We start from the raw sequence: 27880 nt of genomic DNA, 5'->3' as shown, positions 1-27880 counted from the left end.
AATCCTAGGTAAGAAAGTAGCTCTTGTCTTACAGCTGGTTTAGGGTCCCTTTTACTAAAGTGTACCTAAAAGTGGCCTGCACTGGTGTAGGCGCATGTTTGGACTCGCGTAGATCAAGTTTTCATTGCACCTGGAAAAAAGGCAATTTTTGATTTTGTGGCTGAAAATGGACATGCGGAAAAATTAAAAGCAGCCAGCATCCAGTTTCAGCCAAAGACCTTACTGCCACCTATTGACTTAGCGGTAAGGTCTCACGTGCTAAACGGGCGGTAAGCGGCCAGTGCACGTAAACTGCCGATTACTGCCGAGTAAGTGCCATGTGTCAGAAAATAGAAAATATTTTCTACCGCTTGTTATGGGCGCATCAAAAATGGAATTACCGCCTGGGGCAAACGGTAGCCAGATGGTAGTTCTAACTTGGCATGCATTGGATGTGCATAGGCACCTACGCGCCTTAGTAAAAGGGTCCCTTAATTTGCAGTTGGAGATTGCATTAAAGAAATAGCTATATTCATTGCAAATATTTGGATCTAAAGGAGAAAAGTTAAGATTGTAACAGAACTCATTTTTATATCAAATTGTCTCACTGCTTGCCCATCCTAGAGAACATTTTTAATAGTGGTACTTGGCGGAATCACTGTGAGACATAGTTCCACCCACCTTACCCCACACCTTACCTACTCCTCTTAATCTTGTAGATTGTTAAGCCTATCATAGTACACCTGTTCATATCCATTCCAACCAATCAAGATGACTTTTATTCAAAGTAATAATTGTTGTGCATTAGTTCCAAGGTGCACCATCTGGAAGCATAGGGTTTGTCCCATCTGCCTTCAGCTTGCTAGTATAAAAGAGGAGTAAAACAAACTTAAGCAGGAAGTGGATGCAATTAAACCAGCTTCCAATGTTATACCAATTTACCATCACTGCCTCAAAGAATAAAACAAACCAGGAATAGATGGGACACAGTAGGCTCAGGTAGATTATGACATGTGACACAGAAGCATCCGCCCTCACAACTGTTGCCCCCTACATAGTTCTTTTGCTGCATTACAGCATTGTGATGCTCAAGAAAAAAAAGAACTAAGGTGGAACCAGAAACGATGAAGGTAGGTCAAAAGAAACACCACTCACAAAGCACTGATAAAGATGCTTAAAACAGAAAATTGGTGCTGCTAGGGGATTCCATTATCAGAGGCATTAACTTTGGAACACAGTTCAAGGGGCCCGAGAAAGTGAAATGCCTTCCAGGATCCTCAGCTACCAGGAGCACCAAGCAAATACTGACTATAATCAGAGTAGAGACTAAGGAGTCTAACACTGATGTTGTTATCCACCTGGGAAAAAATGATTTGGCCAATAATATCTCACATAGTGTACAGAGCTTCCCAGGAGCTGGGGGAGGGGTACAGACTGTAGTTTTTTCTGAAGTACTACCTACCTATGGAAAAGTAGAGGAAATATTGCAAAATACTGAGAACTTCAATAGATGGCTCAAAGTCTGGTGTCATCAAGAAGGTTTTAGGTATATAGGAGGATGGGGCAATACATGGGAAAGCAAAACACTATATTGTAGTGATGAGGTACATCTCACTGTGGCAGGCATAGGCGGTCGGTGGCCCAACTGTTTGGGGAGGCTAAAGGAGGCGGGGTTAAGGGTGGGGCCAGGGGTGGAGCTTAAATCCATAATTGTCTGATAACACACAGAAAAAATAAATAAATAAAAATAAAAGTCACAATTAATACCTTTTATTAAATTTAGATATTAGATATGTATCATATGTCAAAGAATAAAGTGGTTGCTCAAAGCATATACTAACCACAATCACTCTACTGCAAAACACTATGCACAACTTTGTGCAAAAACACACTCAGAACCTTACTGTACCATAAATATTACACTGGGCAGAACTTAATACACCAATATACCACCCATACGGAAAATGCAGACCATCAACAATATGAAACAAGGGATCATATCATCACAATTCTCATGTAGAGCCACAAAACACCCTAATTCATGTTTAATGTGGGATAAAATGCCATAAATAAGTAAATAAATATAAACTTTTAATGCTGAGCACCTGATTCTCAAAGTGGACATATTCCAAACACTATAATGAAAATAAAATGATCTTTTCTACCTTTGTTGTCTGGTGACTTTGTTTTTCTGATCATGCTGGCCCAGTATCTGATTCTGCTGCTATCTGTCCTCTTAACTCCATTTCCAGGGCTTCCTTTCCATTTATTTCTTTACTTTCCGCCTTTCTTCTTCATTTCTTGTCCTACATCTGTAAGTAAAAGCTGGGTCCTCCGCAGACTTGACTGTCCAGTGGATCCAGCTTTTGCCTATTTTCTTCATCCATGTGCAGTTTTTCTCTCTTCCTTTTCCCTCATCTCATCTCCTTCCTCACTCTTCCACCCCCTCCATCCATGTCCAGCATTTCTTCTCTCTCCCTTCCCTCTCCTCCATCCATGTCCAGCAACTCTCCTCTCCCCTGCCCCCCACAGCCATCCATACCCACCCAGCAATTCTCTACTCTCCCCTGACCCCCCTCCAGCCATCCACACCCACCCAGCGATTCTCTCCTCTCCCCGCCTCCCTCCAGCCATCCACACCCACCCAGCGATTCTCTTCGCTCCCCTGCCCCCCCTCCAGCCATCCATACCCACCCTCAACAATTCTCCTCACTCCCCTGCCTCCATTGCAGCAGCCGCAGTGAAAGTCTGTCTCTAGCCTTGTAAGCCTTCCCTTCATTTCCGTCAGTGTCCTGCCCTTGCGGAAAGATGAAATGACGTCAGAAGAAGGCGGGACACTGACGGGAATGAAGGGAAGGCTTACAAGTGAAATATTCAGATCCTTTTCTCAATAGAGAAATCTCAAACTTGTAAATTTCCACCAATCTCTTTTCACTCATATTTTCTCATTTACCACATAATCAGGCACTCTTTTATAATTTCAATTCTTTCTATCTATCAATCCTTACACATGGAGCTCAAAGCTGCATGTCCTCTCAGTCCAAATCTTCAGTTGCTCTCTCTTCTCTATTCCCATTTCCTGGGCAGATTTTCTAACAGGAGGTGCTCATCCAATCACAGAGCTCTATTTGAATGCAGATTAACCTACAGACACTCTAATGGGAATTTTTAGTCAAAAACACTAGATAAACCCTTCGTTTTTGGATCAAACTTCACATTTTTGATCAGAGCCATGCCCTAACATTAAGGCTGTAAACATTTCCAACAATTGTTACCCATAAATATGCAAATGAGAACCTCCCAAAAACGGACTAATTTGCATATGATTTAAACAAATTTGAGTACATAGCATACCAATCCCATCTCCTAGCACCTAAATTCTGCAATTAGATTTAATACAAATACTTTTAAAACTTATTTTTAGCACTTTTAAAATCTCAGGTGTCAGTGCAAGTCTCTTTGGTATGAACTGCTCATGCAGGAAGTCATCCTTGTTAAATATCTCCCTGGAAACCCAGGACACCTCCAGCCAACCCCCCCTGCTCTCCCAGCAGTAAGGTAAACAAATTAAACCATAAACCAATTTCTACAACTGGTTACACAAGACTAGAGACGGGCTTTCACTGCAGCTGCGAGGATGGAGGTAAATCAACAATTTAAACCCCCCCAGAGCAGCGGGACTCCCAGGAGAAACAGCTGATCCATCCTGCTGCAGCCTCTTATACCAGGCGCCTCCTTCAGACTACATGTTTCTAGGCTTGTAAACTAGGTGGAGGTGGCATATGGAAGCAGGTCACTTCAGGTAAAGATGTGACAGTAATGAAGAAAATAAACTTAACAATTCACTTCTGAGCAACACAGTAGAAGGTGAGACTAAACAAAATAAAAAACAACTATACAGAAGGTGAGACTGCCATTGAAATGTAGCTGGAACGCAATGATCACAAATACTTGCAGTCTAAGCAAAAATGTTTATGATCTGCAAGCCCTGATGTTAGCAACAACATCTAAATCTATCTCTATCACAGAGACATGGTCTAATGACTCCAATGAATAGAATGCAAACATGCCTGGCTATAATCTATTTAGAAAGGATCGAGATCCTTGAAAAGGTGGAGGAGTAGCTCTGTATGTGAGAAACAATATTAAAGTGACTGAAATGCAAGGGGCCTGGGAAAAAGAAGAAGTGATATGGATCGCCTTGAAAAGAGAAGATGGAACTTCTAGCCACATGACTTTTGAAACAATTAGAACAGCTTGACAAAGATCTGGTTGTAGATATCCAAAAGTTGGGAAAGAAAGGGGAGGTGCTGTTGCTGGGAAATTTCAACCTACTGGATGTGGATTGGAAAGTTCAATCTGCGTAATCGGAAAGAAGTAGAGAGATCATGGATGCCTTTCACAATGCTCTGCTCAGACAAATGGTGACGGAAACCAGGCGGGAAGGAGCAAAACTGGATCTGATGCTCACAAATGGGGAAACTGTGTTTAATGTTCGAGTGGGTGCCCACCTGGGCAGCAGTGACCATCAAATGGTTTGGTTTGATATAACAGCTAAAACTGAGGGCAGCCACACAATACTGAGAGTCCTGTATTTCAAACATGCTGACTTTAGTAAAATGGGGGAGTACATGAAAAAAGAGTTGACAAGATGGGAGAACATACAAGAAATGTGAAGACAGTGGTCCAGGCTGAAAGATCTATAAAAATATTTACAGACCATTACATAAGGAGAGCAAATAATACCAAGAGAAAAAGGAAACTGATATGATTCTCCAAACAAGTGGTTTAAAAACTAAAGGCAAAAGAGTTGGCAGTCATGAAGAGGAACACAGAAAAGAATACTGGATGAAACTGAAAGAAGTGAAGAGAGATATACAGTTGGTGAAAGCATAAGTGGAAAAACAAATGGCTAGAAATGTATTAGTGAAAGGACGAAGGCAAAAAATGGAATTGTAAGACTGAAAAATGCTGTGAACCGCTATATGGAGAGTGATGAGGAAAAAGCAAATGCGCTAAACAAATATTTCTGATCTGCATTCTCAGAAGAAAATCCTGGAGAAGGGCCATGATCGGCTGACAAAGGAACATATGAGAATGGAGTAGCTATCACACTGTTCATGAAAGTGTTTATGAACAACTTGAAAAACTGAAGGTGGACAAAACCATGGGACCAGACAAGATCTATCCTAGAATATCGAGGGGGCTCAGAGGGGTTCTGGTAGGTCCTCTTAAAGATTTGTTTAATAAATATTTGAAGACAGGAGAGGTTCCATGGGATTAGAGAAGAGCAAATGTGGTCCCTCTTCACAAAACTGGTGACAGAGAAGAAGCAAGAAGCTACAGGTTGGTAAGCCTCAATTTGGTCATTGGAAAGGTAATGGAAGTGCTGCGGAAGGAAAGAATAGTAAATTTCCTGTAATCCAATAGGTTACAAGACCCAAGGCAACATGGTTTTACCAAAGGTAAACCATGCCCAATGAATCTGATTGAATTCTTTGACTTTCAGGCTCATTTTCGAAAGAGAAAGATGCCCATCTTTCGACACAAATCGGAAGATGGACGTCCTTCTCACAGGGTCGCCCAAATCGGTATAATCAAAAGCCGATTTTGGGCATCCCCAACTGCTTTCCGTCACGGGGACGACCAAAGTTCACAGGGGCATGTCGGAGGCGTAGCGAAGGCGGGACTTGGGTGTGCCTAACACATGGATGTCCTTGACCCATAATGGAAAAAAAGGGCGTCCCTGATGAGCACTTGGATGATTTTACCTGGTCCTGTTTTTCTTACGACCAAGGCTCAAAAAGGTGTCCAAACTGACCAGGTGACCACCGGAAAGAATCGGGGATGACCTCCCTTTACTCCCCCTGTGGTCACTAACCCTCTCCCATCCTCAAAAATCATCTTTAAAAATATTTTGTGCCAGCCTCTATGCTAGCCTCAAATGTCATACTCAGGTTCATGACAGCAGTATGCAGGTCCCTGGAGCAGTTTTAGTGGGTGCAGTGCACTTCAGGCAGGCAGACCCAGGCCCATCTCCCCGTACCTGTTACACTTGTGGTGGTAAATGTGAGCCCTCCAAAACCCACCACAAACCCACTGTACCCACATCTAGGTGTCCCCTTCACCCGTAAGGGCTATGGTAGTGGTGTACAGTTATGGGTAATGGGTTTTTGGGGAGATTTGGGGGGGCTCAGCAAACAAGGTAAGGGAGCTATGTACCTGGGAGCAATTTATGAAGTCTACTGCAGTGCCCCCTAGGGTGCCCGGTTGGTGTCCTGACATGTCAGAGGGACCAATGCACTACAAATGTTGGCTCCTCCTATGACCAAAGGGCTTGCATTTGGTCGTTTCTGAGATGGGCGTCCTTGGTTTCCATTATCACCGAAAATCAGAAACGACCAAGTCTTGGGACAACCATTTCTAAGGACGACCTAAATTTCAGGATTTGGGCATCCCTGACCGTATTATCGAAATGAAAGGTGGATGTTCATCTTGTTTCAATAATACGGTTTTCCCCGCCCCTCCATCGGGACATTTTGCGAGGACGTCCTTTGCAAAACTTGGGCGTCCCTTTCGATTATGCCCCTCCACGTGACCACAGAATTGGATTGAAGACATGCACTAGATGTAATCTACTTTGATTTAAGCAAACACTTTGACACGGTTCCTCATAGGAGGCTCTTAAATAAACTTGACAGGCTGAAGTTAGGATCCAAAGTGGTGAACTGGATTAGAAACTGGTTGACAGACAGACATCAGAGGGTGGTGGTTAATGGAATTCACTTTGAGGAAGGAAAGGTGAGTAGTGGGGTGCCTCAAGGATCAGTGCTGGGGATGATTCTATTCAGTATATTTATGAGTGACATTGCTAAAGAGTTAGAAGGTGAAGTCTGCCTTTTTGTGGATGATACCAAGATTTTCAACAGAGTGGACACCCCTGAGTGAGTGAACAACATGAAGAGGGATCTGCAAAAATTAGAATTATGGTCTAATATTTGACAGTTAAAATTTAATGTGAATAAGTGCAGAAATCCAAGGGAGCAGTATGTGCTATGAGTTGAGAGGCTGATATGCACAGACAGGGAGAGGGATGATAGTGTCAGAGAATCTGAAGGCGACAAAACAGTGTGACAAGGTGGTGGCTGTAGCCAGAAGGATGCTGAGCTGCATAGAGAGAGGCATAACCAGCAGAAGAACGGAGGTGTTGATGCCCCTGTACAGATCATTGGTGAGGCCCCACATGGAGTATTATGTTCAGTTTTGGAAGCTGTAGGTTGTTAAGGATGTAAAAAGACTTGAAGTGGTTCAGAGGAAGGTGACAAAAATGGTACGGGACTTGCACCAAAAGATACATAAGAAGAGATTGGAAGACCTGAATATGTATACCTTAGAGGAAAGGAGGGATAGGGGAGATATGATACAGACATTTAAATACTTGAAAGGTATTAACATAGAAACAAATCTTTTCCAGAGAAAGAGAAATGGTAAAACTAGAGGAGTAATATCAGGAAATTCTTTTTCATGGAGAGGGTGGCCGATGCCTGGAATGCCTTTCTGAAGGAGGTGATGGAGACAAAAATGATGACGACGTGGATGAACACAGAGAATCCCTAATTAGAAAATGAATGATATAAAAAACAAAGCTTAAATGACTGCATGAGTGTGATGTACTTAGATGGGACACCATCTGTGAAGAACTAAGTCCAGTGCTGGGTGGACTTCTACGGTCTGTGTCCCATATATGACAAGACAGTTCGGGATAAGCTAGAGTGGTCTGTGATGGAAAATCCAGTAGTTGGAATATAATGTGGACTTCTACTGTCTATGTCTCAGAAATGGCAAAGAAAGACCAGGATCAAGTATTTTATACTACATTCATTGATGGTTTAACCATGAATTGATGAGTGTGAATGTTGGGCAGACTGGATAAACTGTTCAGGTCTTTATCTGCTGTTATCTGCTATGTTGCTATATTGGCACATATATGCAGATATGCTAGTGATCTAAACATTTACACATGCAGCATCAGCATAAATGTTAATGCCTAGTTTATAGAATTGCCCCAAATATATTATGTCCTGTGACCCAGCCAGAAATAGAATATGAAAACCAAAAACAAACACCCACTCAAAAACTATAGCAAGAAAAAAAACATCAAGGGGGTAATATTCAGCCAGTGGCAGTCGACATTTTGCTGAACACCACCCGCAGTTAAACCCAGATATTCAATGCCCAGCCATGTCCGGGATTTGGCATTGAATATCCGGTCTTGTGGAGCCAACTAACATATAGCCAGTTAAGTCCAATACTGTGGGTTGCCACATAAAGATAGGACTGACTTTTATGTGGTCCTATTTATGCAGTTAACCCGGCTGGTGAAATGCTGAATATCTGTACTTAAGTGACCAAGTGCCAACTCCACCCCCAGAACGCCCCCAAAACAGCCAGTTTGCAGTTTGATGCTAATTGGTTATTTTCAGCAGCGCTAACTGGTGAAGGGTTGCTGAAAAATTAGTGGTTAGCCCTGAACAGGGGATTTAACTGGCCAGGAACCACTTCTAGACAGTTAATTTGCTTTGAATATCAACCTCAACTAAATTGCAAAATAATTTGAAAAGCAAAACTAGGAAGGTAAAAAGCCTTAGAAAATGGCTGGGCTATCACCTCACAGTGCTCACCATCTTTCAATCACAAGCTAAAAAAATCTTTCTTTGAAACGTGATTTTAAATACTCTTCATTATTTGTATATAGAAACTTTAAATGCAACCAAAACTTATCTTAACCAGACTGGCGCAGAACTTCAAAGAACTTCCAACGATGGCCAGCATTTCGAATGACTACATCAGGAATATTGCTTAACCATATGCTTAAAAAATGACGCTGGAAAACTTAACTTTCATAGCATTCAAAAGTGAACAAAATACTGAAATCCACCAGAATCCTATGTAAAGAGGTATAAAAGTTCTCCACTGAGACTGCAATGATGTCAAAGAAGAGAAGGTGATAGTGGTCTGGAATAGTCAATGGAAGGGTGTGTATAGGAAGTTACTAGTCTTCCTTAATAACACTCCCTCATCACAGGATCATCTTAAGAATCTAGAAACTATAGGTATGGTTGAAGCAGGTAGAGCTAACTTGTTCAGCCAGAAGGGTGGGGCCCAGACAGACTTACAATCCTTAGAAAGGGAACAGAACAGGGAGGCCCACAGCAGGAAGGAAGGATCCATCAGGAGCTCCCAGGAACGGCTACATTGTCCAAAGATGAGTCTGGGCGAAGAAGGGAACCGCCTTCCACATGTGCCTCCACTATGAAGGGAACCGCCTTCCACATGTGCCTCCACTATATATATAGTGGAGGCATATGTGGAAGGCGGTTCCCTTCTTCGCCCAGACTCATCTTTGGACAATGCATATAAGAGGATAGAAGACTAGCAAGGTAAGAAGTATTTTTCCTGGTGAGTTTGAACCTGTATAGCCAGGCTAGGGGTAAGCCTGGTTTATAGAAAAGCTATCTTTAACCTGCTGCATCCTCAGTTTAGGGTTTGACAAGAAGCTAAACCTGGGAGGACTTTTTCACTGCTTTATAAGCAACTATGGGACACTTTCGCAACCGCATTAAGCGCTAATGCGTGCTTAATGTGGGAAAAGAGGCTTATTGCGTTAAATGTTTTATGGTTATTTTCCTGTCAATGTATGCTAATTCCATGTTAGCTTTTCAGGATGGGGCATGTCATGGGAAGGGAAGGGAAGCATTGTTCAGCTAGTGGCAAGAGCTCCCATGTTAACTCAGTACTGGTGCCACACACTAATGCAAACAGCATACAATCAGAAAAAAAATATATAAATGTAATCCGGGTCTCAGGCCACAAAATAGAGTTCAGTTCAGTTTCACATTCAGGGCCAATCTCACCTCACTCATCCATCCCAGTTCACAGGCAGTCAAACTTGGGAGTGGGCCAGTGGTCCAGAATAGAGATCCAGGGATTTGAGAGGCAGGTTTATTGAGTGAAGTGAGTTTTCTGAGTCACACTGTAGGCATGTTTTCTTTACAGGGTCCTGATTGATGTTTTGGTTTTTAGTTTAAAGTGAAGGAGGCAATGAGCAGTTTTCTGCCCATGGAAGTATACAGTGGGTCAAATAACAATGAAAATCACCATGGGAGAGAGAGGTTGTGCGCCCATGCTTAAAGGCCCTATAGTGGCACCACTGTCTTTTTGCATGAGCTTCCCATAATTAAGGAAATCCATGCGAGGAGCAGGTTTGACTCAGGGTTAAGAGCACATGTAAGTTGCTTCTGGGGGCCTCTGCTGATTTTCATCAGCTTTCCTGCACCTGGACTAGTCAAAAATGGAGATGATGGGAAAACACTAGAAGAGGGGAAGAAAAAAAGCTGAAAATGGACCACAGGGGAGCTAGAAAGGGATCCGGAGAAAGGAGGGAGAAGGCAAATGAACTGAGAAGGGGGTGGACAGATAGGAGGAAGAATGAGAATTAAAGGAGCCTAGAAAAGGACTGTCTGATAAATATGGATGCCCTTTATGTGTCAGTAGTAGATAATAGCGGAAGACTCATATTTTGGAAATTGCAGACCTTGTTTTCTTTGTATCATTCTTTGTGGATTACTTTTGTGGAGAGTGCAAAGGATTATGCGGAACAGGAGCTGAAAGAGGCATCATGGTTTCCGGGGTCATGGTGGAAGACAGGGACCATGACAGGGGGCCTAAAGTGCTTCTTATGCTACTGCCCTCAAAAAGTTGAACAGGTCATGAAGGTGCATATATTGAACTAGGAGCAGTGGGTAGACCTTTTGCCTCTTCTTGTTAATGAAAAAATTGTGGCTTTCTGTTTTTGTGTGCTGCTACAGGTTTTTCGACGAGGGTAGCTGTGTTCTGACTTGTCCCAAAGGGAAGTTTGAGTTTAAAAATCAATGCCACACATGCCACCATACCTGCAAAGAGTGCAGTGGAAGTGAGCCCTTTAAATGCACTGCCTGCGGGACAGGTAAGGAAACTTTCCAGGGTGTACTGTATGTACGTGATCATGTAAAGGACTGCACCACTCAAGTAGCAGGCACTCGTCAGCCTTATGGGACATGTATATAGTTTTTCTCAGGAGGCAACATCTTCAAATAGCTTCGTTTTTTGCATACCATGACAGTAATGAACCTCAATCCTTAAGCCAAGGTATGTGGAGTATGATCTAAGTCTTTCAGATTTACTGTGAACACTGACATAAGTATTGCCACACTGGGGCAGACCAAAGGTCCATCAAGCACAGCGTCTTGTTTCCAACAGTGGCCAATCCAGGGGCAATGGAGGGTTAAATGACTTGTCCAGGGTCACATGGAGCTGCAGAGGGAATGGAACCTGGTTCCCCAGGATTTCAACCCACTGCCGACTTTCAGGCAGCAGTGGGAATCGAACCTAGTTCCCCAGGTCCACAAGCCGCTATGCTAGCCATTAACCTTAAACAAAAGACTTAAACCTAATACAAACAGTACACAAAAACATCTAGCCATCAGGCAATATTACAGATCTACAGTACCATACCAAAATAACACAGAATAATGCACTACAGTAAAAAATCATAAACTGTAATAAAACATCATCGTAACTATAACCAGAGGCACCTCTATTCTATTCTGGAGAAAATACTTGCTGGAAAAGATACGTTTTAAAATGCTTTGTAAGGAAGTGCAACAATAGTAAAGGCATTCCATTTGGCTGATGCCCATAATAGAATCCAATCAAATTCTAGTTGTACACAATACAAAAGTCATTACATTTCTTTCTAATTCTGCTAGGGTAATCCTTTAATGATTTTGTTTCTTGACAGGCAAAAATGGAAACAAACACTTCTTGTTCAATGGGGAGTGTAGACAGTCCTGTCCAAAGGGTCACTACAGTTCTTCAGTGAAGAACGCCTGTTTGCCCTGTTTACAGAACTGTGAGGTGTGCAGTGGTCCCACTGAGTGTGTGCGGTGTGTGGAGGGATATTACCCAGCCAGTGGCAGCTGCCAGAAGCTGCACTGTGGAGAAGGTAAGTGTTCTCTGATAGTCCTCACCCCAGACAGACACATGGGAATGTGTTGATATTTGACCAAAGCATTCCACACATACATTTTAGACAATAAAAAGATACCAAGGACCCTGTTTACTAAGGTGCACTAGTCAGTGGCGTTCCGACCCTAGCTGACACCCGGGGTGGATCGCCGATGCGCCCCCCCCCCGGGTGCAGCGCGACCCCCCCCCCCCGGCGAAATGACCCCCCCCGGGTGCATGCTGCTGGGGGGGGTGCCGCGGCACGCGCCTGTTGCCCTGTTTCAGTCCGATTTCGCAATTTGCATGTGTTCACTGCTCCCTCTGAGTCTGCCCCGGAACAGGAAGTAACCTGTTCCGGGGCAGACTCAGAGGGAGCAGTGAACACATGCGAATTGCGAAATCGGACTGAAACAGGGCAACAGGCGCACGCTGCGGCACCCCCCCAGCGGCGTGCACCCGGGGCGGACCGCCCCCACCGCCCCCCCCCTTGGTACGCCATTGGCACTAGTGTTTTTAGCATGTGCTAAAAATTAGTGTGCACTAACCGTGTTAATGCCCATAGGAATATTATGGGCATTTACAAGGTTAGTGCATGCTAAAAATGCTAGCACGCCTTAGTAAACAGGGCCCCACATTTTCAGTTTAGTTATGTTTTATTTATTGATCTTTCTGTCTCTAAAGATACTCTGATGCTCTAAAACTGTCTACATTCATTAATTTAAATTCAGTACCATCAAAAGCTCTTACACTATCTTGAGGTCTGACAAAGTGTGTAGGATTACCTGTCTTTTACCTCCAGATATTTTCCTGAGGTTGGTGCCAGGTCTTTCAGAGGTAGGGTTACAAAAAAGAGACACACATATAAAAAAATAAAATAAAAATTGTTACTAGCTTTGCTTAAAGAAATACTTAATTGTAGCAAATGTTTAAATGGCTTTTAGTTAATGAACACACAGCAAACAGTGACTGACTTATAGTACAGTGGTAGACAATACTCTACTTTTCAAAAACTTCCAGTTTTGAGTTTGACAGAGTCTGAGCCCAAGCATACTTATCAGAAGAGCAGATATCCCTCCACAAATTTGGCTGGTTTCTGAGATACATGTGAAAGTCTTTGCATGACATCTGCTTAAAATTCCATTGACAGATTCAACCAGCAGGGAAAAAGAGAGATCATAGTAACATAGTAACATAGTAAATGACAGCAGATAAAGCCCTGAACGGTCCATCCAGTCTGCCCAACAAGATAAACTCATTTTACATGATATGTGATACTTTATATGTATACCTGAGTTTGATTTGTCCTTGCCATTCTCAGGGCACAGACTGTAAAAGTCTGCCTATCACTCTTCCTGTACTAAAAGTTCTGAAGCTAACGTTGAAGCCCCTTAAAATTTACACTCTAGCCCATCCATATCTATTCAGACACGATCAGGGCGCAGACCGTAGAAGTCCGCCCAGCAATGCCTTTCTCTCTCTTTATCACCCCCATCTGCCCAGACTGACTAATAGACCAGAGATGGTTTCTCTCACTATCGGGCTCATTTTTGAAAGAGAATGACGCCCATCTTTCGACACAAATCGGAAGATGGAAGTCCTCACAGAAACGTCAAAATATTTTGTGCCAGCCTCTATGCCAGCCTCAGATGTCATACTCAGGTCCATGACAGCAGTATGCAGGTCCCTAGAGCAGTTTTAGTGGGTGCAGTGCACTTCAGACAGGCGGACCCAGCCCCAATTCCCCCTACCTGTTACATTTGTGGAGGAAACAGCAAGCTCTCCAAAACCCATCAGAAACCCACTATACCCACATCTAGGTGCCTCCCTTCACCTGTAAGGGCTATGGTAGTGGTGTACAGTTGGGGGTAGTGGGTTTTGGTTTTTTTTTGGGCGGCTCAGCACACAAGGTAAGGGAGCTATGTTCCTGGGAGCAATTTATGAAGTCCACTGCAATGCCCCCTAGGGTGCCCGGTTGGTGTTCTGGCATGTCAGAGGGACCAGTGCATTACAAATGCTGGCTCCTCCCACGACCAAATGGCCCGCATTTGGTCGTTTCTGAGATGGACGTCCTTGGTTTCGAAAATTGCCGAAAATCAGAAACATCCATGTCTAGTGACGACCAAATTCAAGTATTTGGAAGTCCCTGACAGTATTTTCGAAAGGAAAGATGGACATCCATCTTGTTTCGAAAATATGGGTTTCCCCCCCCCCTGGATCAGGACATTTTGCGAGGACTTCCAAATCAAAACTTGGATGTCCCTTTCGAAAATGCCCCTCCACGTGTCTAGGTGTGTTGGGCACATAAAAGAAAAAGAGGATATTTTTCTAAAAATGAAAAAAACCTGTAGGGCATATCTGAAGAAATCCAAAAGGAGGACATGTCCTCTTAAAAGAGGACGTATGGTAACTCTGTTCAGAGGGGCCTTGTGTGTTCCCTCCACCGTTTAATTGGTGACTATATTTGGCTGGAAGACATTCCATAAAGCTGATGTGTTGGGTTTCTATATGTTGCCTTTTGTTAGGCCTTAGGGTGTGAGGCCTAACTTGCCCAGGGACACACCCTCTCTTCTGTGTGGATGTCCTTCCATTCTTTTCTTTGTCCATCGATGCCTGCTGTCCTCTGTGCTTGGGCTGCTCTGTAGTTTGCTTTTCCTAGCACTCTGCTGCCCTCTGCCTGGCTCCAGTGGTACTATCTATATATGTGAAGTTAAACATTTCTTAGTTCTAACAGCAGCTTCATGTACTGATCTGGCTCTCTGTATTTTTAACATGTAGGTGAAGTGGAAGATACCTATGATGAAAAGTGTGTGCCGTGTGCAGAAGGCTGTCAAAGATGCTACTCCTGTAGGTTTTCTTGGCAATTGAATTCTATTTTAATTCAGTTTGATTTACATTTTTTAATCTTTATAAATTTCAAATTATATAATCACATCATTACAAATGCAAGTGAAGAAATAGGAGAAAAAAGAAAACAAATGGGTAAAAAAGAAAGAAAAGGAGAGTTATTCACAATCATCCACAAATCTAGGTAAATAGACACAGTTTGATTTAAATTTGATTGAATTCAATATCATGTTTATATTTATTTATATTTGATATACCACTCTAACTGAAACAGTGCAAATGGTGTGGACCTTCAGAACAGATTCAATCAACTTATAATTTCATTCATTTTGCTTGTTATGATTGCATCAGCCTTCTTTTAAACAAGAGGCAGACAGCATCCAAAATGTATTGGGCTGTTAAATTTCCTGTCTTCAAATATACCCACATCAATAATGAAACGCTATGGACTTAGAAGTCATATACTAATACAGACAGTGTTCAGTTGTAATAACACATTTGCTGAATTCAGCATTTTGGGGAGCTGCATTGTTTTTACATTCACGTGAGTCACCTTTCCAGATCTGAAATCAAGGTGAGTTACTCTCCAAACAGAGTAGGTATTTCTCTTACAATTTAATTGGTACCTGGGGGAATGGAGGGTGAAGTGACTTGCTCAAGGTCACAAGGAAGGGTCAGTGGGAGAAGTAGGATTTGAGCCCTGGCACCTTTGATTCTCAGCCAGCCGCTCTGATCCTAGGCTTTTCTTCATCTCCACTTGTTTTTGACACTTTCAGTCCTAGTACAGGGAAAATGTTAGCATGTATAAGCTTTTGTAAAGCTGTAAAAACATGGCTTTCTATGCTTGCTTTTAGACTACTGTTGTTATGTTATGTTGTTAGGAGTCACGGACCAAGAAAGAGATCTAGGTGTCGTCATTGATGATACGTTTAAACCTTCTGCTCAGTGTGCTGCTTCGGCTAAGAAAGCAAATAGAATGTTATGTATCACTAGGAAAGGAATGGAAAACAAAAATGAGGATGTTATAATGCCATTGTATTGCTCCATGGTGTGACCGCACCTCGAATATTGTGTTCATTTCTGGTCACCGCATCTCAAAAAAGATATAGTGGAATTAGAAAAGGTGCAGAGAAGGGCGACAAAAATGATAAAGGGGATGGGACGACTTCCCTATTAGGAAAGGCTAAAGCGGCTAGGGCTCTTCAGCTAGGAGAAAAGGCGGCTGAGGCCTATAAAATAATGAGTGGAGTTGAACGGGTAGATGTGAAGCGTCTGTTCACGCTTTCCAAAAATACTAGGACTAGGGGGCATGCGATGAAGCTACAATGTAGTAAATTTAAAACGAATCAGAGAAAACTTTTCTTCACTCAACGTGTAATTAAACTCTGGAATTCGTTGCCAGAGAATGTGGTAAAGGCGGTTAGCTTAGCGGAGTTTTAAAAAGGTTTGGACGGCTTCCTAAAGGAAAAGTCCATAGACCATTATTAAATGGACTTGGGGAAAATCCACTATTTCTGGGATAAGAAGTATAAAATGTTTTGTACTTTTTTGGGATCTTGCCAGGTATTTGTGACCTGGATTGGCCACTGTTGGAAACAGGATGCTGGGCTCGATGGACCTTTGGTCTTTCCCAGTATGGCAATACTTATTATTCAGTGCTATTGGAAGTATTTAACTTTCTTTTTGTATTGATTATGTTTACTGTAAATTGTTTAAAACTGGGGTGCATCCCACTCACATTTCCTCCTGTACAATGCAATATATACATAGCAGATGTAAATTCTAAAAAAACTGACATATTTCTATTACTAAACTAAAAATAAAATCATTTATCTTACCCTTGTTGTCTGGTGATTTTATCTTTCCGATCATCTCGTTCCTTGTCTCTGGTTCTGCTTCCCTGTGTTCCCAGAACTGTTCTGTGCTCTGAACTCTGCTTCCAGGGTCTCTTGTCTATCCACTATTTTTTTCTCCTCTTTCTCATCCTGCCCTATATCCATCTTTCACATTCAACTTTCATCCATTTTCTTTCTCCTTTTCAAATCTAATTTTCATGTCTTCCCTTCCCTTCTCCTCCCCTCCCCTCCATTCATGGGCACCATCTCCTCTGTTCTCTCTTCCCTCCCCTTTTCTGGTCACCATCTTTCCTGTCTCTTTTTCCTCCCCTTCCCCTCCATGACACTGTCTCCTCCTGTTTCTCTTCTCCCCCCTCCCCTTCTCCTCCATGGATGCAATCTCTTCCTGTCTTTCTCCCCTCCTATCTCTTTCCTCTCCATGGGCACCATCTCCTTCTGTCTCTCTCTACTCCTCTTCCCTTCCACTCCATGGGCACCATCTCTTCCCTTCCCTCCATGATCAGTATCTCCCTTGTTTTTTTCCATTCCCTATTTCCAGCATCTGTCCCTCTCAAACACATCTCTCTCTCTCTCTCTCTCTCTCTCTCTCTCTCTCTCTCTCTCTCTCTCTCTCTCATTCCCTCCTCTTTCTCCCAAATCTTTCTGCACTCTTTCTGAACTCTTGCCCCACTCCATGGTCTGCAATACCTCTGTCTCTTACCTCCTCTTAGCCCTCAGACTTTGCCTTTAGCGCTGTAGTGCTGAAGGCATGCTGCTTTTTTCAGCTGCCAGCAGCCTCTGTCTCTAGTGTCTTGCCTCCTCTGACAGAACTTCCTGTTTTGGGGCGGGAAGCTAAAGAGAGGCTTCCAGCAGCTGAAAGAAGCAGCATGCCTTTAGTGCTGCAGCGCTAATGGCAAAGTCGGAGTGCCCAAGAGGTAAAGTCTCACGCAGTACCTGGGCGGCAATGACCTATGCATGTCAAGTGCCACTTGGCGTACGACCGATACGCGCATCCAAAAACAAAAATTATTTTTCGATCACGTTTATCGGATGCCACCAAAAATGAAATTACCGCAAGAACCACGCTGTAGCTGGGTGGTAACTCCATTTTGGTGTGCATTGGGCGTGTGTAAACACCTATGCGGCTTAGTAAAAGGGCTCCTCAGTGTCCTATTTGTAATCCCTGATACCATCGATTGAAATCAGATTCCATAATGTACCAGGATAGGGTTGCAGAAATCCAGGATTGGTCAGAATTTACCACCTGGAACCTGGTAAAAGGGGACCTCAGCGCACATCAAAAACACTCGCTGATGTTAGCCCAGGCCCCCTTTTACCGCAGCTTAGCAAAAGGACCCCAAAGTAACCAGATAATACGCAAACAATACAATTGACCAGTTTTACAGCATAGTAGATTACCTTCAGATAGCGTGCATTACTGGGAAAGAAGTTTGATCATGTTACACTGTTCCTCAGGGATTTACATTGGTTGCCAGTTAGGACCAGAGTTGACTTTAAGATGGCATGCTTGGCTTACAAGATCATGGTTGTTGCCCAGTAGACCATATATTTTTAGTGTCCTACCCATTATCTTGTCGGCCTTCCCGGTACAACTATTCTTTGAATTTAAACCTCCCAGAGTTTAATAAGATCCGATATAAATGCTTTTATGATATTCCGCAGTTAAGTTATGAAATTCGATCCCAATCCAACTTTGTGGTATTGGAGATTACTTTCTGTCTAGGAAAGCTTTAAAAACCTTCCTATTTGATAAATATTTTGAAATATGAAATTTAAATTGCATTGATTTTTACTGTAACCCGTTATGACTCCTGTTGGGAAATTTGCGGGATAAAAAAGCCAGGAATGGAATGGTTAATAGCATGCACTGTTTATCCATAGACACACCAGTCATCATTATTTGGATAAGTGACTGTGCCTACCATTAGGCTTCCAAAAGTGGATTTACACTGTTGTTTTATAATGGCTTAGGTGTGTCTTACGGAACTGGTTAACTTAGGGTTAATTTCTTTTCTGAAAAATAGTCAAAAAAATGCTGCTATGTTAAATGAGACTAACTTGTTCTCTCAGCCCTTACCCTTTACCTCAGGAAGGCCCAATTTATGTAGACTGAAGACACTAGACAAATAGCTAAAGATAAGCTGGCTGTTGAGGAATGTTTTCTTTCCTTTTCTCAGGCTCCAAAGTGAGAAAGCATCATTTGTTATGGTCCTGGAATTGACCAGCTGTATTCTGTCTAACCCCTGATCTTTGTATTTTGTTATCCATGAATAGAATCATCTGTGGATTAGGCTATAAAATGTAACCATTTTGGATTTTTATTTATTTATTTGTTACATTTGTATCCCACATTTTCCCACCTTTTTGCAGCCTCAAGGAGAACCTACAAGAAGAGCAATGTCCCTGTTGGGTTTTCCTCCCTGTTAACATGTTATTTTATGCAAGTCGAGCACTATATGAAGTCCTTGAATCAGGTCTCTTTGCAGGGCCGACTGGGGGAAAAGATCCGGGGATTTTTCGACGAGATGATGACAGACAGGCACTCGGTCTCAGATCTCTATGGGGCCCTGGTTAGGCGTAGACCCAAGAGAGGATACGAAGGTCTTAAACATAAATGGGAACAGGATCTAGGATCCTCATTAACATCTTGGGATGTGGAGGCTACATTGAAAGGAATTCGAGCATTAGTTACGGATGAACGGTTGAGAGAATGCGGGTACAGAATAGCCCTCCGGGGTTACATGTCCAAAGTGCAGCTGGCTCATGTGCTGGGGCCGGATAGTTCAGCTTGTTCTAAATGTGTGTGTGTGTGTGTGTGTGTGTGTGAGGGGGGGGGGGGGGTCCCGGCTCATTTTACCATGCACTATGGCAATGCCCAAAGGTGCGAGCATTTTGGCAGCGGGTAAGAGGGTTTCTGATCCGGCTGGGGAATAAAATTCAAGGAACGGAGAGACAGTTCTTGCTGTACCAACCTAGGGCTTTTGCCCCTCTGCGCGCTCCCGCAGCTATGTTATGCAAAAAGCTGAGTTTGGTAGCTCGAAAGTGTATAATGCAATTTTAGACCTCTCCGGATGCGCCCGCCTACTGGCATTGGCGAAATCAAGTACACCTTTTGGCCTCCTGGGAGGCTCGAGACTCAAAATCATCGTCTAAACGTAGGAAGCAATTCCTCCAGATTTGGATGCCTTACCTTCAAGTTCTCAGCCCTAGGGGACGCAGTTTGCTTATTAATGCTCATTAAAAAGGAACGGATGGGGAAGAGGATACTTGATACTAGTCTAGAACACGTTCCTTATGCAAAGGGCTGGTACTAGTGTAAACTGAAGGCCACCCAGATGTACTGAGTTATTGGATCCGATACTTAAACCCACTCAGATAGGACAAGTAGGCTCCTAAGACTTTGAAATATATAGGGGGGGGAGGGGAGGGGGAGAATGGGGGGGGGGAGAAATGATTGACAAAACTTAACAGCTGTATGGTTCATGCATGATATTTTATTGTTTGTATGTTGAGAAACATTGAACTAGTTGTGTTGATTATCATTGAATTGTCAATAAAAAATAGTTGAAACATAAAAAATGGATTTAGCTACTTTGTCGTCGGCAGTAACTGATTTTCAAATTAGACTGACACAAACAGAAGAGAAAATGGATCAAACTGCCAAAGAATTCAAACAGTTTTCTGCCGTGACCATGGACAGGATTATTCATCTTGAACAGAATCTCAAAGACCTGGCTAATCGAAGCAGACGAAATAATATAAGAATTCTTGACTTAGTCGAAGGGTCAGAAGGAAAGGCTATTATTGCCTTCCTTACATCTTCGATTCCTGCGATTCTTAAATTAAAACTGGCTTTCCCACTTGAGTTTGAACGTGCACACAGAACTCCAGGAAGGCTTAAACCAAATGGCAAATTTCCTAGGCCAATTGTGGCAAAACTTTTAAGATTTCCTCAAGCCTTGTCAATATTATCTGCTAAAGCTCTGCCTTCCATTCTATACGAGGGTCGAAAAATTTTGTTTGTTCCAGATCTGGCTAAATCCTCAGCAATTAAGAGGAAGCAATTTCTCCAGCTCAGACTGCAGTTGAAGGATCTTGAAGCACGCTACGGTTTGAGGTACCCGGCAAAGATGACTGTAACTTTAAATAATGTTACAAAGGTGTTTGATTCGCCCTCCGATCTTCAAGATTATGTGAATCAAAAAATCTCTTCAGGAATGTTTGGATGAAGTTCTTCTGAGGACCTGCTTCGCAGACATCAAGATTTGGGACCTTTTTTCACTCTCAATGCACTTAGTAACATATTTGATTAACAACAGTGACAATATTACAGACTAACAGTTTTTATGGGAGTATTTTTCATCTAACCATACTCTCTCTGCGTCATACACTTCTCTCTACACACCTCTGCTCACGTATGTTGTTCTTGATAGCTTGAGTTTTGCTCTATTTGCTGTAATGTTCTTGTTTGTGGAGGAGTGGCCTAGCGGTTAGAGTGGTGGACTTTGGTCCTGGGGAACTGGGCTCGATTCCCACTGCAGGCACAAGCAGCTCCTTGTGACTCTAGGCAAGTCACTTAACCCTCCATTGCCCCAGGTACAAATAAGTACCTAAGCCGCATTGAGCCTGCCATGAGTGGGAAAGCGCGGGGTACAAATAAAAACAAACTTAATACTGTTTGTTTGTTTTTTTGCATTGCATCTCCTTTGGGTAGGCAAAATCGGCTGCATGTTGACAATTTCAGATCTTGTAAAATTTTATAGATTTCAGCTCTTAATATTTTTATATCCTATGTGTCATTTCTTCAATGCATGTGTTTTGGACATTTCTCCTTTTTTAGTCAATGTCGCAAATATTTTCATGTAAATTTGTTCCCTGGAATATTCATGGTCTTCAGCATCCTATTAAAAGGAAGAAGACCATGCTGGCTTTGAAAAAACTGAATGCAAATGTGATATTTTTGCAAGAAACTCACCTTCCTTAAGTGGAATTCTTTACCAAGAATACTAATTGGATTAATCTGTTAGCTCTCCATCGCAAGGGGGAAAATGGGGTTTCAATTCTTCTTCATAAAGTGCTAAATGGTCAAATTATGGCACACTATTCTGATACTGAGGGAAGGTGGATTATTGCAAGGGTATCTTTATTACAGCAAGAGTTTTTACTGTTAAATGTTTACGCTCCTAATCAGGATTGTCCATCTTTCTTTAAAAACATTGCTAACAAAATAGAAGAATGTGATCCACTACCTTTAATTATAGGAGGCTATTTCAATATGCCATTAGACTCTTCGTTAGAAAGACAATCCAATTCTTGCTACTAGGTTCCCAAAGCTCGTATCACTGTACAGTCATTGATTGATTCACTTCATCTTACTGACCCATGGAGGCAATTCTCACCTACTGATAGAGAATACACTTTCTTCTCAGCCCCACATCATAGTTTCTCACATATTGATTTTTTTCTTACGTCTAATAATCTTCTCCGGAGTGTTCTCAATGTTCAGATTGAACCTATAGCGCTCTCAGACCATGCGGCACTGTCTTTTTCTCTTTATTTAAATTCAGCTAATCCTCTTAGATCTCCTCAATGGCGGTTAAACTCTCACTTACTTACAGTGGATGCATATTCAAAACGAATCACAGATTTTAATAAACATTTTTTCCAACATAATGATCTTTCAGAGACTAATGCAATAGTGAATTAGGAAGCCTACAAAGCAGCTCTACGAGGGGAATTTATCTCTATAACTGCGCATAAAAATAAAGAAAATAATAAACGATTAAATGAGTTAGAAATTCTCATTAAAGATCAAATAGAGCATAAACCTGAAATTTTTAATTTGCTTCTTAAAAGCAAGTACAAATATAATAAAATTTGGAGTCAAAGAGCTGGTGATGCACTCTTCATACAAAAAAGGTAATTGTTGTTTGAAATGAATCAATCTGGAGCATCTCTTGCCAATTATTTGAAACGTAAAAGACTCAAAACACAAATTCCAATTATTAACTCTAATAATAATATTTTATCTTCTACTAAAGATGTTCTTGAAGCTTTTCATTCCTACTATTTAACCTTATACAAAACAGAAGTTTTAGGAAACTTAGCAGATTTAGATTCCTTTTTCCAAAAACTTCCGTGTAATAAATGGAAAGATAGTGATATCAAACATATGCAATCCCCTATTACATCTGAGGAACTTCAAAAAGCCATTTCTCAATTGAAAACTAAAAAATCTCCAGGACCTGATGGCATTTCTTGTGAGTTTTATAGAATCTTTCTTTCTTAAAGATGTCTCTCCTCATTTACTCTCCTTCTTTCGGTTGCTTGAAGTTAATCCTACTTTTAATAGTAGATTTGCAGAAGCCACCATTACAATTCTCCTGAAGTCAAAGAAAAATCCCACATTGATTTCTAATTATAGACCAATTTCTCTTCTCAATGTTGATTTTAAAATTTATGCAAAAATTTTATCCAACAGGCTTATGAAAATTATTGGAAGTATTATTCATCCAAATCAAGTGGGCTTCATGCCTCATCGACTTATTACTGATAATTCAAGACTCTTTCATCATATCTCTATCCTAGCTAAAAAAAAAAAAACCCATCTCCAATTATAGCTCTTTCTATAGATGCAGAGAAGGCATTTGATAGAATTGGATGGCCTTTTTTTATTAAAGCCCTTGAGTGGTTTGGAGCTCCTAATCTTTTTATTAGTCAAGTCAAACTAGTATATTCCAACCCCACTGCACGTATTCTGATAAACAATACTTTCTCAAATACCATGCATCTGGAAAGAGGCACTAGGCAAGGTTGTCCACTGTCACCTTTCCTATTCAACATTGCTGTAGAGCCATTTCTTATTGCAATTAGAGATAACGTACATATAACTGGTATTTCTGTTGGAAATCTAGAAGTAAAAATCTCTGCTTATGCAGATGATATACTGCTATTTTTATCAAACCTGAATTCTTCCTTGACTGCTCTGTTTCATCTTATCGCTGAATACTCTACGCTTTCCGGGTATAAAATTAATAAGCAAAAATCTGAGGTTCTTCCTATGAATGTGCATGCAACTCCTGCCTTGGTGTCGTCGCATGGTCTGATACGGTCTTCCAAGTCTATTCATTTATTAGGTATTAATATTTGTTCCACTTTGGAGAAAACTCTTGAATTAAATAGAAAAGATATTTTAGAAATGACTAAAACTTTATCTAATTCCTGGAATCCTTTACATCTCTCATGGTGGGGGCAGTTAGACACAATTAAAATGATGTTGATGCCCAAAATTAACTTTATTCTCAGCATATTGCCTATTCTTTTCCCTAAATGCTTTTATTCTCAAATAGATAATATCATAACAAAATTCTTGTGGGATAATATACCTCCCAAGATTGCTTTGAAAACTCTCAAAAATACCAGAGACAAAGCTGGTGTTCTTTGTCCAGACTTTTTGGTTTATCATAAAGCTTTTATTTTGCAGCAAGCATCGCTCTGGTTAGTGAATCCTTTACATTATTCTCCTATTTGGTTATTATTGGAGCAGTCCTTATGGGACTCCTCTCTAAACTCCAATTTTCTGCCATTGTTTTTACCAAAGCAATTGAAATCTAATGATATCTTTCTCTCTTCGTTTTCTTGCCTTCATGAGCTCGACAGCTATATGGAAACTCCAAGTAACACTTCAATACATTCCACTTTATGGGGTAACCCTCTAATCAAAATTAATAATCTTCCCATATACTGGGATGTTTGGTCTAAATGTGGAATCTGGACAATAGCTCGTGTTTTTGCTTGTCACACTGTTACCCCTTTTGAAGAATTAAGTTCTAATTTTTCTTTGGCCACCGACCAGTATTTTACATGGATTCAGATCAAGCATTGCTTAGCTCATAATAAGGCTCTTTTAAATTTAAGTATAAACTCTCCTTCAATACACAATTTTCTCCCCAGCATTTGTTACAAAGGCCATGTAGTTTCACACTTATACAAATTTATTATTCAAAAAAGTTTGAACAGCAAACTTAGTTTACATTCAGTTTGGGAAAATGATCTTCAAACTCATATTACATCTCAACAATGGGCTTACCTCTGGCCTAGGATAAATAGACCTATAGTTTCAGCCAGTTACATGTAATCATTATATTTCTTATGCCATAGGGCGATCTGGACACCGCATAAAATGGGTGTTGCGGGACTTTCTACTAACAACAAATGTTGGTCCTGCTGCTTGCTACCAGGCACTCTACTTCATATGATTTTTGAATGTAGGTTGACCTATGATTTTTGGAGTCAAGTATGGTCCTTCATAATGAAAATACTTCCTGTACAAGGCTTAATCATGCCGTCCATTGTCATCTTTGGTTCCATATTATTTCAAGATCAGTTAGACATTTCTCAACAAAAATTATTGAATATCTTAGTTACTGCTGCACTTAAAATGGTCCTTATGCATTGGAAAGATAATTCTAGTCTCAATTCTGCATTTTGGTGGCACTCAATTTTACAAATATATACGTTTGAAACTTCCTTAGCAGATAAATTAGGACAGACTTGCTTATTTGAGAGAGTCTGGTTTCCTATAGGAAAATATTTGGGTTCTTGTCATTCTGGGTAAACTTAGTTTAAGTTTTAATAATTTATATGCAGCAAGTACTCAATTAAGTTGTATTTATTGGGTATTAAGTCTTGCTATAATTTTTATTTGCTTTTTTGTATTTTATATTCCTTATGCTATTATCGCTGGTATTTGTTATCATATACACAATTTTAATAAATATGCATGGATTAAAAAAACCCCAACCAAACACCACCTTTATCTCCAGGGCCTTTGTGTGTAGGGTATTAAAGAACACCTGTATTAATGAGGGTTAGTGCACATGTCCATTTTCATGCATCGTTAGTACATTGTACCACGCTAGGTCTGAATATGGCCTCATCCTCTTGACTTTTTATTGTCTCTACCCTTCAGATTGTTCAGTATTGTATATGTTTGTTATGTATTCAAAGGAAATAAATGTTAACTTTAGCTTAAAAATAAAATTTGGTGACAAAAATTATGAAGAAAGATGCCCCCTGTCTATTTTCTGGTCTTTGTATTAATGAGAACTATTTTCCCAACTTTGTTTTTAATTCCAGCTGATCCAGGAAAATGCCTGGCCTGCCTTGATGGGTATTACATGTAAGTTCTTTTTTTTCCTGCATGTAACAATATTCTGCCAACGTTATTTAACATCAGTGTTTGAAAATCTGTATATGCAGAAACTGAAACCCATGCTAAGACCCTAATAGATAGATGGGGTTTTAACATACAGTAGCCTAATTTATTGTTTGCTAGCCACATAATGTCTGTCTTCATGAAAGGCAGTAAAGCTTAATCTGAAAACTGATCCAGAAGTTGTCATGTCTTTTTCTTAATTGTTTATTGAGGGAATACAATCTAATTCAACTATGTATACATTGATTTGTAATAATAAGAATTAATTAGATGACTAAGTACTTGATTATAGAATGAAGTTGACATGGCTCTACTCTACTTCTACACTGTCCAACATCTCCCCTGCCCTACCCACCCCAGATGTCCAGCATCTCTCACCTTCCCTACCCCTCAAGGTATCTAACATCTCTGCCCTCCCTTCCTCCTTCTACTGCTGCTGTCACCACCACCTTACCTCCATCAGATCCAAGCTTGTATCAAAATGAAATTGAGCTTTGATAACTATGTTAGACATTTACATTTGCGTTTACTTAACTTTCCTGACTATATCCCAAAGGATCTATTTTATAGAATTTTTTAAGGAGAAGTTTAAATATTCTTTTACTGATTGTCCACCTCATCATAGGATATATTACCTTCCAGTTTCTAACAAAAGTTCGATCTCCCCAGATGTTAATTCTATTGTGGATGTATCCTCTGATAGCTTAAACATTACTCAAATTCTTTTTTTTATTGATATTTTAACATTCTTTACAAGTTAAACACTTGCGAAAGTAAACACAGCTCGAATAGGAACTAAATCCGAAAGGCATAATACAGAAATATTAACAACAAAGAAAAAATTAGCTTTCTTAGACCACAAATAGTGGGGAGGCGTGGCAGAATTTAGGGAGTCATCTAAATATCATTAAAGCTTATCACAAAAGAAAAAGGCTTACATGTGCTTATCCTCCCCAATTATTACTCAAATTCTTGAAACCTCCATGGAAGAAGTGGTTTCTAGATCTACACTTTTGGCGATATTTGTTTTCCTACAGGATAAAGAGGCTATTTTGCACCTCTTTTTTTAGCATTTCAGATCCCATGTTTCTGGGAGTAAAATGTCTATATTTCCTGATATATCTAAATGGACTCAAATGCGCAGGAAGATGTTTCTAGCACTAAAACAAAATGTAATTTCCTTGGGAGCTACGTTTCAATTAAGGTTTCCTTGGAAGTGTTTACTTTTCCTAGATCAACATAATTATGTATTTTATGAACCCTCTCAATTACAAGTTTTCCTGGAAGGTAGAAGGGTTTCTCTGTCAACCTCTTATCCCTTTATGTCATCTACTAAGAACGATAGCATAGTTAATATGGCTTGACACATTACAGTTTTCCATTCATTATAATTTCTTTTAATCTTTTTTTTTTCAACCAGCTTCCTCTGGTATTTGGATTGGCTTTTCTCCTTTAAGTGCAGTCTACTCAGTTGATTATGTTTAAATTAGATTATTATATTTGATATTTTGTTTGATCTTCTTTCTATATAATCATGCTTGATGTGTTTCAAGGATTTTCTTGATACATATACATTAAAAGTTAAATTTAAAAAAATTGAGCATGGCACAGGGCCTTTTAGCATCTGCGTGCGATCAAAGATTGTTATGACCCACTCTTTCTAAACCAAACTTGCTGTTGGAGGGTGTGGGAGGTGACAGGCCTTGAGTGCATATACAGTGGTTCAGAGGCCCACCACTGCTCTGATACTTTCTTGCTGGTCATGCTAGTGCTGTACCACAGTTCCCCCAATTTTTTCCCTAAGCGGATGCCTAGGCCATCTTGTAGAAGGACTGGCTCTACCTGCCTTCCTATGTCGTGTACATATCTATTTATTGTATTATTTTCCTCCTTCCGCTATTTTAATTTACTTTATTATAAACCACTGTGATATTGTGGT

General features: G+C 40.9%; 1 protein-coding gene across 1 annotated transcript in view; it reads left to right on the top strand.

The window, feature by feature from the left end:
- Nucleotides 1-27880, top strand: part of PCSK5 (proprotein convertase subtilisin/kexin type 5) — a 739798-nt gene that overhangs the window by 641726 nt on the left and 70192 nt on the right. Inside the window, exons 22-25 of the mRNA XM_030193725.1 lie at nt 10848-10984; nt 11819-12022; nt 14800-14868; nt 25863-25905. Coding sequence (XP_030049585.1) covers nt 10848-10984; nt 11819-12022; nt 14800-14868; nt 25863-25905 — 453 coding nt within the window. The remainder of the gene's footprint in view (nt 1-10847; nt 10985-11818; nt 12023-14799; nt 14869-25862; nt 25906-27880) is intronic.

The sequence above is a fragment of the Microcaecilia unicolor genome, chromosome 2 (assembly GCF_901765095.1).
Source record: "Microcaecilia unicolor chromosome 2, aMicUni1.1, whole genome shotgun sequence".
In the NCBI taxonomy this organism is placed as follows: Eukaryota; Metazoa; Chordata; class Amphibia; order Gymnophiona; family Siphonopidae; genus Microcaecilia; species Microcaecilia unicolor.
The sequence above is the reverse complement of the archived record's forward strand: the minus strand, read 5'-3'. Positions and strand labels throughout refer to the sequence as shown.